The sequence below is a fragment of the Notechis scutatus genome, chromosome 13 (genome assembly GCF_049901735.1).
Source record: "Notechis scutatus isolate UNSWTSFEM ecotype Mainland chromosome 13, rNotScu1.2, whole genome shotgun sequence".
Taxonomy (NCBI): Eukaryota; Metazoa; Chordata; class Lepidosauria; order Squamata; family Elapidae; genus Notechis; species Notechis scutatus.
In genome coordinates this window covers 10,250,520-10,269,172 of record NC_142021.1, presented here as the reverse complement: position 1 = coordinate 10,269,172, position 18,653 = coordinate 10,250,520, and the positions used below count along the sequence as shown (strand labels likewise).

At 44.4% G+C, this 18,653-nt stretch overlaps 1 protein-coding gene across 1 annotated transcript in view; it reads right to left on the bottom strand.

Moving 5' to 3' along the window:
- The window catches only part of LOC113425108 (transmembrane protein 132D-like), a 238,981-nt gene that overhangs the window by 186,286 nt on the left and 34,042 nt on the right, over nt 1-18,653 (bottom strand). The window contains exon 2 of the mRNA XM_026687092.2: nt 1,975-2,860. Within this exon, the coding sequence (XP_026542877.2) occupies nt 1,975-2,860 (886 nt within the window). The remainder of the gene's footprint in view (nt 1-1,974; nt 2,861-18,653) is intronic.

Here is an 18,653-nt window from a genome sequence, read left to right as displayed (position 1 = left end):
GGAGCAAGAGACAACTCCATTTAGAGAGCTTGTATGAGAGGAAGAGGGAAAAAACAGTTTATAACAGTTCCCAAAATACAGACCATGTAGATAGTAATCTGCTTTAATTTGGCAAGATTCTGTCTGGAGGTGTAGAACCATTCTTCTGTTTGGAAGTATCACCACGTATCATTCTTGGTTTTGAGGGCTGATAATAGGAACTTAAATTAGTTCCTTGAAACCAAATTTCAAATCACCTGTCTATGAAACACAAACCCTAGCACCAAGTTATGGACTTCGTCTAAATCAGTGGTAGTCAACCTGGTCCCTACCACCTACTAGCGTTCTGGCGTTCCAGCTTTCATGGAACAGGTGGGCGGTTAGAAAATTTTACTACTAACAGAGATACAAAAGTGGGCTGTAGGTATAAAAAGGTTAACTACCCCTGATCTAAATGTATACTAGCTCAAATACCAAGGGATCAAAATGCTCATCTCATGCCAGTATCTAAATATTGCAAATGGACGACCCAGTCCAATCCAAATCTAGACCCAATGGTATGGTGGTCATTATGTCCGATATTGTGTGACACATGAAAGAGATGACACCCTACTACCCTCTTGGACAAATAGACACTTTGCAAAACACATCGAGCCAAAACTGGAAGCACAAAGTATTTTTTAACATTTGCAGAGGGCGGGGGAGGGGGAAACATGGGGGAATGAGAAGTAATTATCATAGCATCAATTGCAGTATGGTAGAATCATAGAATCACAGAGCTGGGACCTTCAAGGTCTTCTAGTCTAGCTGCCTGCACTCAAGGCAGGAGATTTCATGCCATCCTCGAGAACATCATGAAATCAAGTCACAGAATTATAGACTCACTAGCTTGATACACGTGCTTTGTTACAAAACTATGTGGTCGGGCTTAGTTTTGGGGGAGGAAAATAAGGAGAAAAAAATTCTGCCTCTGCCTACCAGCATCTATCAGTATTCATCTGACTAGTGTCCTGTCAGTGTGTGAGAAAGTTGAGGGCTGTTTGAAAACTGAAACCATATTTGCTGTGTGAGCAAGAAGGAGACAGCAAGGAGCCTGGGCGTGGCTTAGCTCAACTGTTCTGTCCTAAAGCTGCTTGGTGCTGTGAAACTGAAACTGAAACTCCTTTCCTCTGCTTGTGTTTTGCATTTGGAACAGATTTCTTTTCAGGTGGGGAGGGTGAGTAGACCTTCTTAGCATCAGAGTGTGTTAATAATAATAATATAGGAAATACTAATTCTTGGGTGGTCATTTCGAAAAATCCTTTCTTAGTGAGCACCTAAAAACCAAGAGGAACACACATGTCAAATTTCAAGTTTGCAGGCTTTACGGTTCTGGTGATTTTGTGATGATGCGTGAGCAGAGGTGGTATTCAGCAAGTTCTGACCAGTTCTGGAGAACCGGTAGTGGAAATTTTGAGTAGTTCGGAGAACCAGCCAATCCCACCTCTGAGTGGCCCTGCCCCCTTCTATTCTCTGCCTCCCATTGAGTCCCAGCTGATTGGCTGGGTCTTCTTTGGTTGCCCTGCACAGGAGAACGGAGCTGGAAAGCAGGTTAGTGGGGCGGGGACGGAATAGGGATTTTGCAGTATCCTTCCCCTGCCACGCCCACCAAGCCACGCCCACAGAACCAGTTGTAAAAAAATTTGAATCCCACCACTGTGCATGAGGGGCATTTCACTTTTACAGAGGGAGAATCATAGACTCAAAGGGCAGGTAGAAACCTGGGCGCTCTTCTAGCCTAACCACGCAGCTCAAGGCCAGAGAGTTCATACCATCTCGGAGAACGACTATGGAATCAACCATAGAGTCACAGATTCAAGCCCAGAATCATAGGGCAGCAGGGACCTTGCAGCTCTTCTAATCTAACCACCCAGCTCAAGACAGACCACCTTATACCATCCTGGACCAATTGGTTCTCCAGTCTACCCTGTTATCTGAAAGACCACGTTGCTTTACCTCAATGTGAACTGGTCCTGGGTTGAGTTTTTAGCCACGGACACCAAGAAAGTCAACACTTCTCCTTGCTTTAGGGTCTTGGATAGGTACTGAAGGACGACATTACTATCCAGCCACAGTTCACTTAACGGGGGGCTCCCTTGGGCCTGGTAGAGAAAAACGCTTCCGATCCTTTCCAGGGGCGGCCCCGATTCATCAACATCATTGCGTGCGGGTCTGACTCCGTTGTTCCTTCTCGAGTCCTCCTTGGTACAATCCCCATTCTCGTCTTGAAGGGCGTAGTATAATTCCACTCGACTCCCTTCCGACTGATTCAGAAACTTCTTCCGGCCGGACACCACGGTGGGAGGGTTGAACCAGCTGGGGAGCAAGTCCAACTCTGCCGTGCAAAACCCCAGGCTTTCTGCTAGCCTGCAGGTGGCCCGGACTTCTCTCGTCTCCCGAAAAGCGAAGACCCTCAAGCAAGGTAGCTGCTCCGAGACTCTGTAGTCATCCCAATCTCTCCCGACAATGTAGAAGAGAACCTGGACTTTGGGCCTGCTTGAATAAACATTGCGGTTCAAGATGTAGGCCTTCAACTTCCAGTTGAGCGATATCCTGGGGACGGTGGACCTGAAGAGGTTGGAGGAAGACAGCAGGTCCTGAGGTACTGCTTGCTCGATGGAAAAAGGCCCGTAGGTGGCATTTAAGGTGGGCAGCCTCTTGGCTTTGTAGATGAGGAAGGATTCCACACGGGATTGAAGGCTAGAGTTCCTCATGATATCTTGGTTGGCTTCTTTGAGGAAGAAGGAGATGTCTGCGTTGTGGATGTGATAACTCACCGGCAGGTACGTTGGCAGCAAGGAGAATTTTTGGACGCTTTCCAGAACCCCGCGGCTTTCGGACACTGCAAAAAAAGAAAAAAGAAAAGGATAGATTAGACTCTAAGCCTCAGATAGCTCAAAAAGCCAAGACCAGCACCATCTGGAGAAGGTGGGTCAATGCTTGTGATGGCAGAAAGGCAACACAGTCAGTTAATCAATAACAGTCCCTTTATTAGCTCCAACTTTCCCCCCAATGTCCTGGTTACCTTCTGGCTGAAGAAAAATTCTCCCAGGAACAGCCTTTGGCTGCAGAGAATCAAGTCCAAAATGTGGTCAACAAAAACTGTAACTATAAGTGCAATCAAGGCAAAATGAGGTAATTAGTTTGGCAGGGCAGGAGCAAGAATTCCAGACAAGACAGCATAGCAATAACTCAACACGGTTGGGAAGATGCCAGAAATACAGATAACCAAAGTCAACACAAGATAAACTCACGTTTGCTCCCAGCAGACGCCGCACTCAGCATGCATTTATTTTAAATTCTCTTCCCAGCCGTGGCTAATGAAGGGAATCAGGGCCCTTTCCTCCCCCGTAAGCCACACAACCCATGTTGCTCTCTCCTCCGTTCCTTCCTGCATGCCCTAGGATGAAGATGGGGTGGGCCTGGGTCTTCCTCTGAACTCCCTCTCCCTTGTTCTACCTCTCCCCTGCTCTTCCCAGCTGGATTTTTCCCTTCCCCAGTTTCCTCCACAGCCAGTGGAGTCACACTCCCACTCCCTGTGTCAGCTGTTCGTCTTCCTCCTCTGATTCAGACTTCAACAGGGGCATGACACCACTCCTTTAGAGCTCACCTTCTTTTTTGCTGGGTTCACAAAGCAGGATTAGTCAAGGTAGGGAAAGGAGTGGCGGTGTTGCGACATGCTAAGCTGGATCTCTTTATTGCGGCTTAGCATCTTGGAGCGATTCGACATATTTGGTTTATTCATGGCTCAATGGATTCTGAAACCCAGAACAGAAGTTAAATCCGTAACACGGTTAAGCCCAGCCAACGTGTAACAGACTCCACTCTCTCTACCTCATTAGACAAGCGAAAAGATCTATGCCTGAAATTATTTCCAATTACTGCAGAGCTAATTAGATTAATTCCCAGGCTCAATGTCTGGTAGATGTTTATGCTTGGAATGCCAAGTCCCTTAAGCCTCGGCCAACCAAGGTAGAGGATGATGGGAATCACAGTCCAAGCTCTCCGATCTAAACATCCTCCTGTCATTCCCACTCACTGATACAAGTAGTCTGTCAGGACTCCGGCAGTGACTCCCATTTAAGTCATGAGTCTCAAGCCAAAGTTCCAAACTTCAAAAGGATTTATGGGGAGTTAACATGTCTGGCAGTGCCTGGGTGTAGCCAACTCTGAGACACATCATTCATTGTCACCCTTGACCCTGGTTTTCCCTCCACCCCCTGGGTGTATCGTAATCCATATTCTCCAATGGGACACATCCATAGCCAAGAGTCATCAATCATGCTCTCCAATTAGAATTTTGCTCAGCAGAAACTTTGGTCACCTAGTTACTATCTTTGAAAACATTTATGGAATGCAGTTTCAGTTTTTCAAGCTGCTACACTCCTCCCCCTCCTGTTGGCAATTCTAAAAGAACAGATAAATGTTTTATGAGTTGACATAGTCCTTGACTTGCAACCCCAACTGAGTCCAAAATGTATGTTGCGAGCTGAGACATTTGTTCGGTGAGTTTTGCCCCATTTTACGACCTCTCTCTTCACGGTTGTTAAAGGGAATCATTGCAGTCGTTAAGTTCGTCGCACGGTTGTTGGGTCAATCTGGCCTCCCTGTCGGTTTGGCTCATCAGACGGTCGCCAAAGGGACCACTGTCCCAAATATCCAAATTTTGATCGTGAGACAATGGGGATGCTACAACGGTCATGAGTGTGAAAAATTGATAGGAAGTGGCTTTTTTTTCAGTGCCGTTGCAACTTTGAATGATCACTAAATGAATGATTTTAAGTCGAGGGCTACCTATACATGAAGAACTAGGTTTGCTCCAAAATCTTTAGGATACATATCAAACATCAATGAAAAGTTGGCACATGTGGAGATGTTATTTGGATGGATAGTAAACGAGGACCCCAAGAATACTGATTCTATACTGGGGGCCACTTTGTGGATCTCTTTCATTAAATGAAGAGGGCATCCAGCAGACCATTGGCCATCCACGCCATCAACCAGCACTGGGTATATTAACGCTATGCTCCTAAAATATTACCTACACATTGTTCTCAACTTACAACCTTAAGAAGAGATTGGACAACCATTTTGTCAGAAATGGTGTAGGGTTTCCTGCTTGAGCAGGGGGTTAGACTAGAAGACCTCCAAGTCCCTTCCAACTCTGTTGTTCTATTCTGTGTTCTATTCTACGTTGAGGATTCGAGTGTTTCGTGAATTGAGATCGCTTTGAGTTCTGCAAACCTGAGCTGCATGCAGAATGAAGCCTAATTCCACTATTTGAGGGACTGCCCCAAAGAAAAGGTTTTTTTTTTTTATTCCCCAAAGCACCAGAGGGCAGGACAAGAAACAACATAATCAAAGAGAGAAGCAACCTGGAATTAAGGAGGAACTTCCTCACAGTGAGGACAATTAACCAGTGGAACAACTGGCCTCCAGAAATTGTGGGTGCTCCATCACTGAAGAAGAGATCGGATGACAAGTTGTCAGAAATGGTGTAGGGGGTTGGACTAGAAGACCTCCAAGATCCCTTCCAATTCGTGCAATTCTGTTACATCTGGTAGCATCTAAACATTTGCCAAACAGCAGTGGATGCTTTGCAAGACTAGGTCTTAAGAGACATTTGGGAAGGGAAGGAGAAGATTTTAGAAGCATTCCACAAATAAAAGTGGGGCTCCAATTATACAATTCAGGGCAGTGGGAGAGAGAGGAGGAGAAGAAAAAAATCTGCATTTCAGAAAGGATATCAGGAGTTTTGAGGGGGAAAAACAAGCTAAGCCGCTTCAAAAGCATGCCTTCCCCGGTTTTTATGTCACTTCTCTGTGCCGCCAGTCGAGTTTATGGCATCCCTTTGTGGTGTCTTTACGACTGTGTTTTAAAGGCATGCATAATTAAAGGCCAACACAACTGCAGAAAGACCAACTGATGGATTCTTGGCACGCCACACATACACACACCAGCCCTTGTCTACAGGAAATTGCAACTCAGCTGCAGCCAGGGAGAAAAAAAGGAGAGGACAGGTTATGGCCACCGGCAAGGAAAGTAAAATCGTAGGTTGGAAGGAGGGCGGGGAGCGAAGGATGTAACTCGGAGGCTCAGAAAGTTAACTTACGTCAAGGGTCACGATTCAAGGAAGCTTATACACCACCCTTCTCGCTATGCAGAGCGACAAAGGAATGGGTTTGTTTAACAAATGCAACGTTTGTTTAAGAACCCCCGTGAAAAATGCCATAAAATATAGTGACTGTCTTGACGAACAACCATACTTCTAGACTTAATGATGTTGTAAGTTGAGAACCACCTGCAGTAGCCATAGCAATAGCCCCTAGACTTATATACCACTTCACAGTGTTTTACAGCCCTCTCTAAGCGGTTTTACGGAGTCAGCCTCTTGGCCCCAACAATCTGGGTCTACATTTTATTGACCTCGGAAGGAGGGAAGGCTGAGTCAATCTTGAGCTGGTCGGGATCGAATTCCTGTCAGTGGGCAGAGTTACGAAAGGAAGGGAGGGAGGGAGGGCAATAGCAACAGCACTTAAGACTTACATGCTACTTCACAGTGCTTGACAGCCCTCTCTAAGCGGCAGCTTGCCCCCAACAATTTGGACCCTCATTTTACCGACCTTGGAAGGATGGAAGGCTGAGTCAACCTTGAGCTGGTGAAAATTGAACTGCCAAAGTGCTGGCCGTGGGCAGAATTAGCCTGCATTGCTGCATTATAACCACTACATCACCACGGCTCTTAATAAGAGGGAACTATCCAGGAATAGTTCGTGAATAAGCAGACCAGCAAAATCAAAATATTGACATCCATATTTGTGGAAAACAAGGTTGAGACTTCCTCCCTCCTTCCTTCCGTCCCTCTCTCTCTCTGTGTGTGAATTTTTCAGTTCAGATTGTGTCTTTCGCTTATCTTAACACCCGTTTTTTCTCCCTCCTCCCTTGTCAAAACCCCATTCCCGCAGATCCAGGCCTTTGAAGGTAAGGAACATAAAAAAGAGGTGACAATCCCAAACATTTAACCATTCAGTTGGCTTTGCTTATTAACCTCAGCACCATCTTCAAATTCCTAGCTGCTGCTTGGTTCAGCTTCTGTGCTCAGAGATGGGGGGAATTGAATTGAACTGAATACTTTTATCTGGCCAAGTGTGACTAGACATGCAAAGAATTTGTCTCCGGTCCAGAAACTCTCGGCATACATACAAAGCAATGGAATAATGATAATTATCATCATCATAATGCCAACAAGAGGAAGTGGGAATAAAGAAGAAGATGAAGAGAGAGAAAGAGAGAGAGGGGCAGACAAAGGTAGAGAAAGAGACAGAAACACACACACACACACAGAGAGAGAGAGAGAGACACACACACACACACACACAGAGAGAGAGAGAGAGAGAGAGAGAGAGAGATTTCATCAGGTTTTTCTGAGGATTGTGTGCAAAAGGAGAATTTTTATCCATAAAAATTCATTCCATTCCTTTATCCATAATGCCGTTGCTCTTTCAGCCAAGCTTGTAAATGGAAAAGTAGGCTTTAGTTAACTTAGCAACAGATATACAGAAGGAACAGTGCTGGGTGTATATGTGTGCGTGTGTGTTTGTGTCTCCAAACACACAGAGGCAGCGCAAAGGCGATTGGGTGGAACAGCCTGGGTTTCTTCTCCGAACAGAGAGGAAACGCCGTGCACTGAATTTTAATCGGCCAGGAGCTGGCAGCTGCTTATCCAAACAGCAAAAAGTCAGCATTTTCAAAGAGTTGTTTGCATTCGAGTTAGAAAAGGCAGGCATTCCAGACACAAAAACTCCTGCATGGCAACTTTCCTCAAATTTAGAGCTCGGTCTGGATTGGGGTTGGTGGAACTCAGAAATTTGTTCCATCAGAAAAGTTGGACATGCGATGCGACACCCGGGAAAATACGGCTTCCTTCACTTCCAAGGAAAGATTGAAGGCAGACGAGGTCCAGGGAGAAGAACAACATTGTGGCTTCAAAATCTAAGGGACTGTTTTGGACTGCCATTTGTCAGAAATGATGTAGGGCCATGATGGCGAACGCACAAGGCATGCGTGCCACAGGTGGCACGCAGAGCCATTTGTGCTGGCACGTGAGCTGCAGGCAAACTTACCTCACTGGGCATGGGCATACTTCACAGCTGATTTTTTTGCTGGTTTGAGGCCTTTTTGGGCCTCCCAAAGGCTTGAGGAAGGCTTCTGCAGGCTTCTGCAGGCTTTGCAGGCTGAAAACCAGCACTGTTTTGTCACTTCCGGTATTTTCAGAAAATACCGGAAGTGACAAAACAGGGCTAGTTTTCAGCCTGCAAAGCCTGCAGAAGCCTTCCTCAAGCCTTTGGGAGGCCCAAAAAGGCCTCAAACCGGCCAAAAATCAGCTGTGGGGTGCAGTGCAGGTAAGAAAGTGGTGGGGGTGGCAGAGGTTGGGATTACGTGCATATGTGTAGGGGGGTAGAGGCACACACATTGCCTTTTTGGGTGCTGGCACGTGAGTGCGAGCGTGCAAGCATGTGCACAATTTTTGGCACAGGAGCCCAAAAAGATTAGCCACCACTGGTGTAGAGTCTCCTGCTTAGGCAGGGAGTTGGACAAGACCTACAAGGTCCCTTCCAACTCTGATTATCTGTTACTAATTTGTGTCTGTACAAAACTCAGCAGCACTTTTTGGTGCGGCTGTTGACAAAAATAGGATCGCCAACACAATCGCCAACGTCTGATGACGGATAGGACACAAGAAGAAGAAGAGGATTGTGCAAAAGAGACAGTCAACCAGCCCAAAAGAAAACAAAAAAGAGCCCAGCCAGCTTTCCATCAGTAATCAGCACCCAGATTAGCAAAAGATTAACTCCAAGGTTAATTTGAGACCAACAATCGAGTAAGCAGTACTCCAATCAAGAAGCTGCCAAAGAAGCCAACAGCAAACAGCCCAACCAAAGAATCTCTTAAAGACAACCCCCCACCAAAACTGATGGGGCAAGCCACTAAATATAAACTGACAGCAAACTTCTTCCTTACCAGCACTGATGATGTTACCTAGTTTGGGTAATGAAATGTCTTCAAGAAAACAAGCAAGCTCAGAGAGCACCAAGGACCCCACAATCATCCTCCATCTCCACTCCTTCTTCATTCTATAAACTCCATTATCTTCTAGCACTGATGATGTGACCTAGTTGGATAATGAAATGTCTGCAAGAAAAAAAAAAAGCAAGCTCAGAGCCCCAAGGATCCTACGGTCCTCCTCTTTCTCCTCTCCTTCTTCTCCATTCTGCAAATCTCACTCCCTTCTAGCACTGATGATGTTACCTAATTCGGTCATGAAACATCTACAAGAAAAGAACCAAGATCAAAGAGAACCAAGAAAAGAACCAAGATCAAAGAGAACCCCACAGTTGTTGTCCTCTTCCTCCTCCACCACCACCTCCTCCTGTCTGCAAACTTCTCCCTTCTAGCACTGATGATGTTACCTAGATGAAACATCTGCAAGAAAACAACCGAACTCAGAAAGCACCAAGCATCCCACAATCCTCCTCCTCCCACAAACCCCACTCTCTCCTAGCACTGAAGATGTTACCTAGTTGGATAAAGGAACGTCTGCAAGAAAAGAAGCAAGGTCAGAGAGTCCCAAGGACCCCTTCAAATTAACTCTGTTCTCTTTTTTTTTAAGGAGGAACGCAAAAACGAGCAGCAAGGACTTGGGTGAACCATTAAGGGGTGAGCTGGGAGAAGGAAAATCTGAAGATTTTGAAAAACAGATACATGTTTTCTGAGGTGACAGCGGTCAACCCAACAACCACCGGGAACCAGGATGGGGGAGAAAAGCTGCGAAAAGAAAAGTGTGTTAGAGTCGTGTCTGACCATCTGCCTTCTTAATTGGAGTGGGCGAGACGCTGATATTGTTAGCTTATGTGCACAGACTATAGGAAGAAAAAACATTGTAGGTTTCTTTCCAAACATTTAAACTCTCCATTTGGGGAAATAAAAATGCCAAAAGCAGATTAAAGCAGATGCTGCAGCCTAGCCTTTTCTTTTTTTCCCCCCCAGAAATCCTGGAAATTATTTTATGCTAGTAAAATTCTCCAGATTGTATCCAGCATCATCTTGCCTAGTGGACATCAAATCCTAATTTTATTTTATTTTATTTATTAAAGGAGCCCCTAACTCTTGGTTAAAAACGTTCTTACTGAAGAAGAGTTGCAGGTACTGAGAAAGTCTAGTCTAATGAAAAGAAGGACTTGGGATGACATGATAGAAGTCTTCCAATACTTCAAGGACTGTCACAGGTCTCCTGCTTAGGCAGGGGGGTTGGACTAGATGACCTATAAGGTTCCTTCCAACTCTGATTATATGTAAATCTGTAAGAGAGGGGGGGGTCAACCTATTCTCCAGAGGGCAGAAGTAACAGGTAGAAACGTATCAAGGAGAGAAGCAACCTAGAAATAAGGAGAAATTCCCTGACAGTTAGAACAACTAATCAGTGGAACAACTTGCCTCCAGAAATTGTGGATGCTCCAACACTGGAAGTTTTTAAGAAGACACCGGATAACCATTTGTCTGAAATGGGTTAGGGTCTCCTGATTGAGGTCCCTTCCAACCCTATTATTCTATGTTCTATGCTCTAAATGCAAAATCTGCTTTCTTTCTCATCACCACAAATATACCACAAGAACACCAAGAACCTTCACCATCAGTTTCAGGAAAGATGTGTGAATATATTAAAGCCCACTGGAATGGTATAGAGTCTTCTGCCTGAGCAGGGATTTGGACTAGAAGACTTCTAAGGTTCCTTCCAACTATCCTATTCCTATTCCCATTTCTTCTTCTCCTTCTCCTTTTCTCTTCCTGCTATTCTATACCATTCTTCTTCTTCTTCTTCTTCTTCTTCTTCTTCTTCTTCTTCTTCTTCTTCTTCTTCTTCTTCTTCTTCTTCTTCTTCTTCTTCTTCTTCTTCTTCTTCTTCTTCTTCTTTCATCTTCTCCTTCTCCTTCTATGCTACATCATTCTATTTCTCCTTCTTCTTCTTCTTCTTCTTCTTCTTCTTCTTCTTCTTCTCTTCTTTCTTCTTCTTCTTCTCTTCTTCCTTCTTCTTCTTCTTCTTTCTTCTTCTTCTTCTTCTTCTTCTTCTTCTTCTTCTTCTTCTTCTTCTTCTTCTTCTTCTTCTTTCTTCTTCTTCTTCTTCTTCTTTTTTCTTCTTCTTCTTCTTCTTCTCCTTCTCCACTCCTCCTGCTTCTGTTCTATACCATTCTATTCCTACTTTCTTCTTCTTCTTTTCTCCTCCTCCTCCTCCTTCTTTTCTCTTCCTCCTCCCTCCTCCTAATCCTCCACCTATTCTCATCTATTCTAGAAGACCTCCAAGATCCCTTCCAGTTTGTTCTATTCTATTCTATTCTATTCTATTCTATTCTATTCTATCCTATCCTATCCTATCCTATCCTATCCTAGTCTAGTCTAGTCTAGTCTAGTCTAGTCTAGTCTAGTCTAGTCCTAAACCTTGTGCCTATGAAGCATGTATTCTATTAGGAACGACAGACCTACCTCCAAAGCTGATGAGAGAAATGAGTAGCCAACCCCATCTAGGCTTATCAAGGGTCATGCAACCCTACTGAAGCTTAAAGTAGAAACAGCAAAATTGCCTTAAATTAGATATTTTTCCTTCCAACTACACATATTATTTGAAGTTTTTAACATTTATACCAACAAATACTGTAAATCGGCTGGTGTGCAAAGAAAGAAGTCGGAAATTAAATAGTCTTCTGTGCTATTTTTAGAACTGCCTTTCTTTCTTTTTCTTTAAAATTTATAAATAATGATAAAGTGGAGATTTTGGCACTAAGCTGAAACACTTCTATGTCTGTTTTTATATCCTAAGAAGAACTCAATGTACTTGCCTTGGCAAGATCTATGTTTTATTAATGCTATATTGAACATTAATGGTGTAACTTCAGCAAGTCTCTATCCACATATTGATGTTATCTTTTCTGAAAATATACCTTTGTTTTGAATAAACAAAATTTTAAAAAGCACCTTCCTCAAAAAATTTGCACAGAACCAACATGGATGAAACGTGATGAATAGGACTACAAATATGGTAATAATCCTCAATCACTACACTGAATTCCGTATGCATATGTTGGATTAATAAAAAAATTAATGAGGGAATCTCCAGGTTTTTGTCCTCTTTTTCTCCAACTGTTGGAAATCTGAAGGAGCAGGGAACAACTGATGGAAGTCTGAAGAACTAGGGAACAACTGATGGAAGTCTGAAGGACCAGGGAACAGACGATGGAAATCTGAAGGACCAGGGGAACAACTGATGGAAGTCTGAAGAACTAGGGAACAACTGATGGAAGTGTGAAAGACTAGGAGACAACGGATGGAAATCTGAAGGACCAGGGGAACAACCAATGGAAGTCTGAAGGACCAAGGATCAACCAATGGAAGTCTGAAGGACCAGGTAACAAAGTCTGTCTCTCAAGTCACCAATCCTATTTTCAACCAACTGCTTTCTCCTCCTCAACGCCAACACCTGGCCTCTTTCGTAGCAGAAAGGAAACAAGCTGATCTTCCAAAATTAGCATCACAGCACCAGCGATTGATCTGCAGAGCCTTTTTAGAAGACCCATTTTCTTCCCAAACCCGACAGGTAAAGTGGTTTTTCAAAATATAGATCATCTTAAATTGGCCAACAGCCACGCTGAAGGTCGGACCATTTGTCTCCTCAAAGGAGAGCAGCTGTTGCAAGAACAACAGGTATGAACCTTCTGCACTCTGAACGTTAAAAATCATGAGATTATATTAAAAAAATAAAAAAAATAAAAAAATAAAAGGCAAGACGTGAAACAGAGAGGAAAAAGCCATTTTCCCTATTGTCAACTTTCCTTATTTTATTGCAACGTTGGTATGAATCTATCGCTCTGGAGAAAATGCTGAAAATTAGGTGGGTTGAGCAGAAGCTGGGCAGATTCATTTTCGCAGATAGCCCACTGATCTAGCGGGCATATAGGAAAGATGGAGCTTGCACACTGTATGTCTATTGTCACCAAAAGTTAGTTGAATGCACCTGGACACTTTGGTGAGGACTCACCGGTGTGTTATGTGACAGACAAATGCCAACCCGTCTTAAATCTGAGATTTACATGACAACCATGTAACACATGTTGTCACATGTGCCACACATGTTGCACTGTGTGGCACTGATGCTGGGCAGCAACAACAGGGACCGGAAGATCTCTCCATGCCACGGAAATGCTCCGTTGGATATAGGGCATCTCCAGGGCTGGGCTGCTGGGGGTTCCCAGGAGTTTGAAAAAGCCTCCTAGCCAGTGGTGGGTTTCAAAGTGGTTCACCACCAGTTTGGTGGGCAAGGCTTGGTGGGCGTGCTTTGTGCACGCGCCAAACACATGCTTTGCACGTGCGCAGAGGCTTTCCTATTCACCTCCTGCAATCCTGCCTTCTCCCTGTGTCTTCAACAGCTGACGTGCGGCAAAGCGGCTGCGGTTCAAAAGCAGGAAATAAAGGTCAGTATGGGAGCCCCGGTGGGCAGGTAGGCCCAACAGCAGATCGTCAGAGCAAACCGGTTTGCTCCCAGATGATCTTTGGAGCTACTGGTTCAGCTGAACCATGCCGAACGGTAGAATCCCACCTTTACTGTTAGCTAAGATTCTCTGCAATTTGGAGAACCCCCAAATCCCACTCCTGGCTGGCTCTGCCCACCCCTCCCCTCCCTTCCGAGAAGTCCCCAGGCGGTCTGTTTTGGATGCAGGTAAGTGCAGGGCGCGCATGGAGGCTCGGGGAGGGCAAAATACAGACCTCCCGGAAGTTCAGGAAGGCCGGAAATGGGCCTGTTTCTGGCTTCCAGAGAGCCTCCAGAGCCTGGGGAGGCCGTTTTTGCCCTCCTGCAGAGGGCATCTCCCTTCTTGACCACATCAAATGCCCTCCCTCACGCCCACCATGGCCACGCCCACCCAGCCACTGGGCAGAGAATATCCTTTTCTAAACATTTTGAAGCCCACCCCGGGCATCTCCCTTCTTGACCACATCACAAATGACACCATTTGACAGCATTTTGGTGTGGCACCAATTATAGAGAAGATGGGAGAAGGCCAATTCCGCTGGTATGGACGTGTCCAGAAAGCAGCACCTTCCACCATAGCCAACACTGCCTACCAACTAGAAGTCAATGGCCGGTGACCTCACGGGCACCCAAAACAAAGATTGCAAGACACCATCAACAAAGATATCGAAGTAGTGGGCCTGCACCCTGGAGAAACAGCTGATTGTGCAAAGTGGCATTCAATGATCTGAAAAGCCGACCCAGCACCTGTGGGGATACATGGAGGAGGAAGAGGAGGAGGAGGAGGAAAAGGAAGGGAGGAGGAAGAAGAAGAAGGAGAAGGGAGGAGGAAGGAGAAGGAGAAGGAAAAGGAAAAGGAGGAGGAGGAGGAGGAAAAGGAAGAATAAGGAAAAGGAGGAGGAGGAGGGGGGGGGGAGGAGGAAATGGAGAAGGAGGAAGAAGAAAGAGGAGGAGGAGGAGGAAAAGGAAAGAGGAGGAAGAAGAAGAAGGAGAAGAAAGAGGAGGAGGAAAGAGGAGGAGAAGAAAAAGGAGGAGGAGGAAAAGGAGGAGGAGGGCGGAGGGAGAAGGAGAAGGAGAAAAGGAGGAGGAGGAGGGAGGAAAAGGAGAAGGAAGAAGAAGGAGAAGGAAGAAAAGAAAGAGGAGGAAAAGGAAGAAGAAGAAAAGGAGGAGGAGGGAGGAGGAGGAGAAGGAGGAGGAGGGAGGAGGAGGAGGAGGAGGAAAAGGAGGAGAAGGAAGAAGGAGGAGGAGGGAGGAGGAAGAGGAGGAGGAGGAGGAAAAGGAAGAAGAAGGAAAAGGAGGAAAAGAAGGAGAGAAGAATGGGATCCATGGGTTGTAGAACAGCTCCAAACTAGCCATGGGTACTATACAAACATCTGCCTTGAGTCAAATGCTCTGGAAAATTGCCTGTCAGAGGGACCTTGATGATCCTGATGGACCACCGCTTAAGCCAGCAGTGTGCTGCAGCTGCCAAAAGAGCCCACACCGTCGTAGGCTACATCGACAGAGGGATAGCGGCATCATACCTATGAAAGTTTTCACTTAAACTTGCTTGGGAGAAAAATTAAGTTTCCTGGAACAAGCTTCCCCTCATGGCGCTTCGGGTTCCTTCTGGTCCACTCCTTTCAATGGCAACGGCTTCTTCTCCGGCGAATCAAGCTCCCTGCCCATCAAAATCCATTTCTGACAACTCGGCCTGCGCTCACCTCGCAAATTAGCATGCTCCACACAGACAGCTCAGCAAGAGGAACCCTTTTGAAGAATTACGGCTTCTCTGCAGAGTCATTAAAATATCTGTTGCAACAACCGAGCCACTAGATCAAAGTGGAAAAGCTAATTTCTTCTCTCGCTCATCCCACCTACAGAGGCCAACATTTTAAACGCTGGTGTTTAGAGCGGGAGGGGAGGGCGGCAGTGTTCCTCCAGCTCTACATTTTTGTTTTGGGTTTGTTTGGGTCTTTTTTTTTAAAATCTCTCGGTGCCTGCTCTCTTCCAAATCGGAGCAATAAGACTTTCGAAGTCTTTGAGACCGCAGGTAACACCGCTGATCCGGAGAGTGAGAAGGTTGCACGGACGCAAGGAGACGTTTCCGAAACTACCTTCTGCATGGCTTTGGGTGGTTTTTGTCACAGGCCCATGACCTCGCGTCTCTTCGAGCGGCTCTCCAGCTTGCTGCGATGTTGCAATGCAGGTAAGTCCTCGACTTAGTCCAAAATTTCCATTGGTAAGTGAAACGGTTGTAAAATGAGTTTTGCCCCATTTTACAACCTTTCCTGACAAAGTTGTTAAGTGGATAGATAGACAGAGATAGAGATAGAGATGGTAGATAGATAGATAGATGATAGATAGATAGATAGATAGATAGATAGATAGATAGATAGATAGATAGATAGATAGATAGAGATACATAGATAGATGATTGATAGAAAGGTAAAGAAAGATAGATAGATAGATAATAGAAAGAAGATAGATAGATAGATAGAAGAAAGAAGACAGAAAGAAAGAAAGAAAGAAAGAAAGAAAGGTGGTGGTAGAGAGGAGGCAGGCAGAAAGACAGAAGCGACAGACAGAAGACAGATAGATAGATATACAGTAGATAGATATTGGTAGGTAGGTAGGTAGGTAGGTAGGTAGATATACAGTAGATAGATAGATGATAGATATAGAGTAGATAGATATTGGTAGATAGATAGATAGATAGATAGATATGATAGATAGATTGATTGATTGATAGATAGATAGATAGATAGATAGATAGATAGATAGATAGATAGATGTTAGATAGATAGATAGATAGATAGATAGATAGATAGATAGATAGATAGATAGATAGAGATGGTAGAAAGATATATAGCCTTAGTAAAACCACACTTAGAATACTGCACCCAGTTTTGGTTACCACACTATAAAAAGACATTGAGGCTCTAGAAAAAGTACAGAGAAGAGCAACCAAGATGATGAGGGGATTGGAGGCTAAAACAATGAATGGTTGCAGGAACTGGGCCTGGCTAATTCTACTGAAGAGAAGGACCAGAGGAGACAAGATAGCAGTCTTCCAATATTTGACGGGCTGCCACAGAGAGGATGAGGGAGTCAAGCTATTTTCCAAGGCACCCAAAGGCCAGACAAGGAACAATGGATGGAAACTGAACAAGGAGAGATTCAACCTGGAAATAAGGAGAAATTTTCTGACAGTGAGAACAATCAACCCATGGCACAGAAGTTGCCTTCAGAAGTTGTGGGAGCTTCATCACTGGAAGCTTTCAAGAAGAGACCGGACGGACATCTGTCAGAAATGGTGTAGGGTCTCCTGCTTGGGAGAGGGGGGGTTGGACTAGATGACCTCCAAGGTCCCTTCCCACTCCATTACTGTTATGGTGGTTGACATCCACAGTAACTACACACTGAATTGGAAACCCAGTTGGTCATCTCCTTTTCTGCACAAAGCAGGGGGAAAAACAAGGGTGGGCCCTGAAAGAACTAGCAGCAATTATTCTCTTTCAAAAAAAAATTTAAAAATAAAGGAAGGTTTCCTTTTCTTCCTGCTATCCGAAAAACTGAACAATCATAGTTCATCAGACCACTCCGCTTTTGCAGCAAACCCAAGCCCTGATATGAATTACAAATCCAGATACTGTCTCCAGGAGAAGCAGGTAAAAAATTATATAGCAGCGGGAACCTGGATGTTTAGCAATGGGGGAATGCTAAAGGCCAATCCTTCTGGGAAATGGCAGTTTCTCTTCGCTTTCTTATTTATTTATTTAATTTTAAATGTATCATATAAACATCTGAAAACTCAGCATTGATCTAGGATCTCCTCAAGTTGCTGGCACGTCGCTAAAAAAGCACCTGGAGAATTCGCTTGGTTGTTATTTGAAGCTGTTTACGATTCCTCGAGGACTCTTCCATCTCAGAAAGATGCAGTCAGGATTATATTACTGCCACCTCTGAATACTGTAAAGCTGCATTGAGGATGGCTTTGAAAAAGGGTTTGTGACAGGGGCTGTATCAAAGAAGATGTCCCGTGCCATCAGTCACACTGTGGTGAAATGATACTGAGAAACAATGGTGGCTCTGAAATTTCCACAAGGGCTTACATCTCTCAGGATAACCAAAGGTGGCACAGCTTGCAAAATAGAATAGGGAATAGAATAGAATAGAATAGAATAGAATAGAATAGAATAGAATAGAATAGAATAGAATAGAATATGGAATGGAATGGAATGGAATGGAATGGAATGGAATAGAATAGAATAGAATAGAATAGAATAGAATAGAATAGAATAGAATAGAATAGAATAGAATAGAATAGAATAGAATAGAATATGGAATGGAATGGAATGGAATGGAATGGAATAGAATAGAATAGAATAGAATAGAATAGAATAGAATAGAATAGAATAGAATAGAATAGAATAGAACACAACACAACACAACACAACACAACAGAATAGGAGAATGGGAATATAATAGAATAAGGCACAGAATAGAATAGGGAATAGAGAATAGGAAATAGGGAATAGGGAATGGGAACAGAACAGAAGAATGGGAATAGAATAAGGAATATCATAGAATATAGAAATGGGAATGGGAATAGAACGGAATGGAACGGAACGGAACGGAACAGAACAGAACAGAACAGAACAGAACAGAACAGATCAGAGAATGGGAATAGAATAGAATAGCAGAGTTGGAAGGGATCTTGGAGTCTTCTAGTCCAACCATCTTCTCAGATAGGAATCCCTATACCATTTCAGACAAATGGCTGTCCAATCTCTTCTTAAAAACTTCCCGTGTTGGAGCATTCACAACTTTTGGAGGCAAATTGTTCCACTAGTTAGTTGATCTCATTGTCAGAAATTTTCTCCTTAGTTCCAGGTTGCTTCTCTCCTTGATTGGTTTCCACTCATTGCTTCTTTCCCTGCCTTCTGGTACTTTGGAGAAGAGCTTGACTCCCTCTTCTTTGGGGCAGCCCCTCAAATATTGGAACCCTGCTATCATGTCTCCCCTAGTCCTCCTTTTCATCCAACTAGACATACCCAATTCCTGCAACCATTCTTCG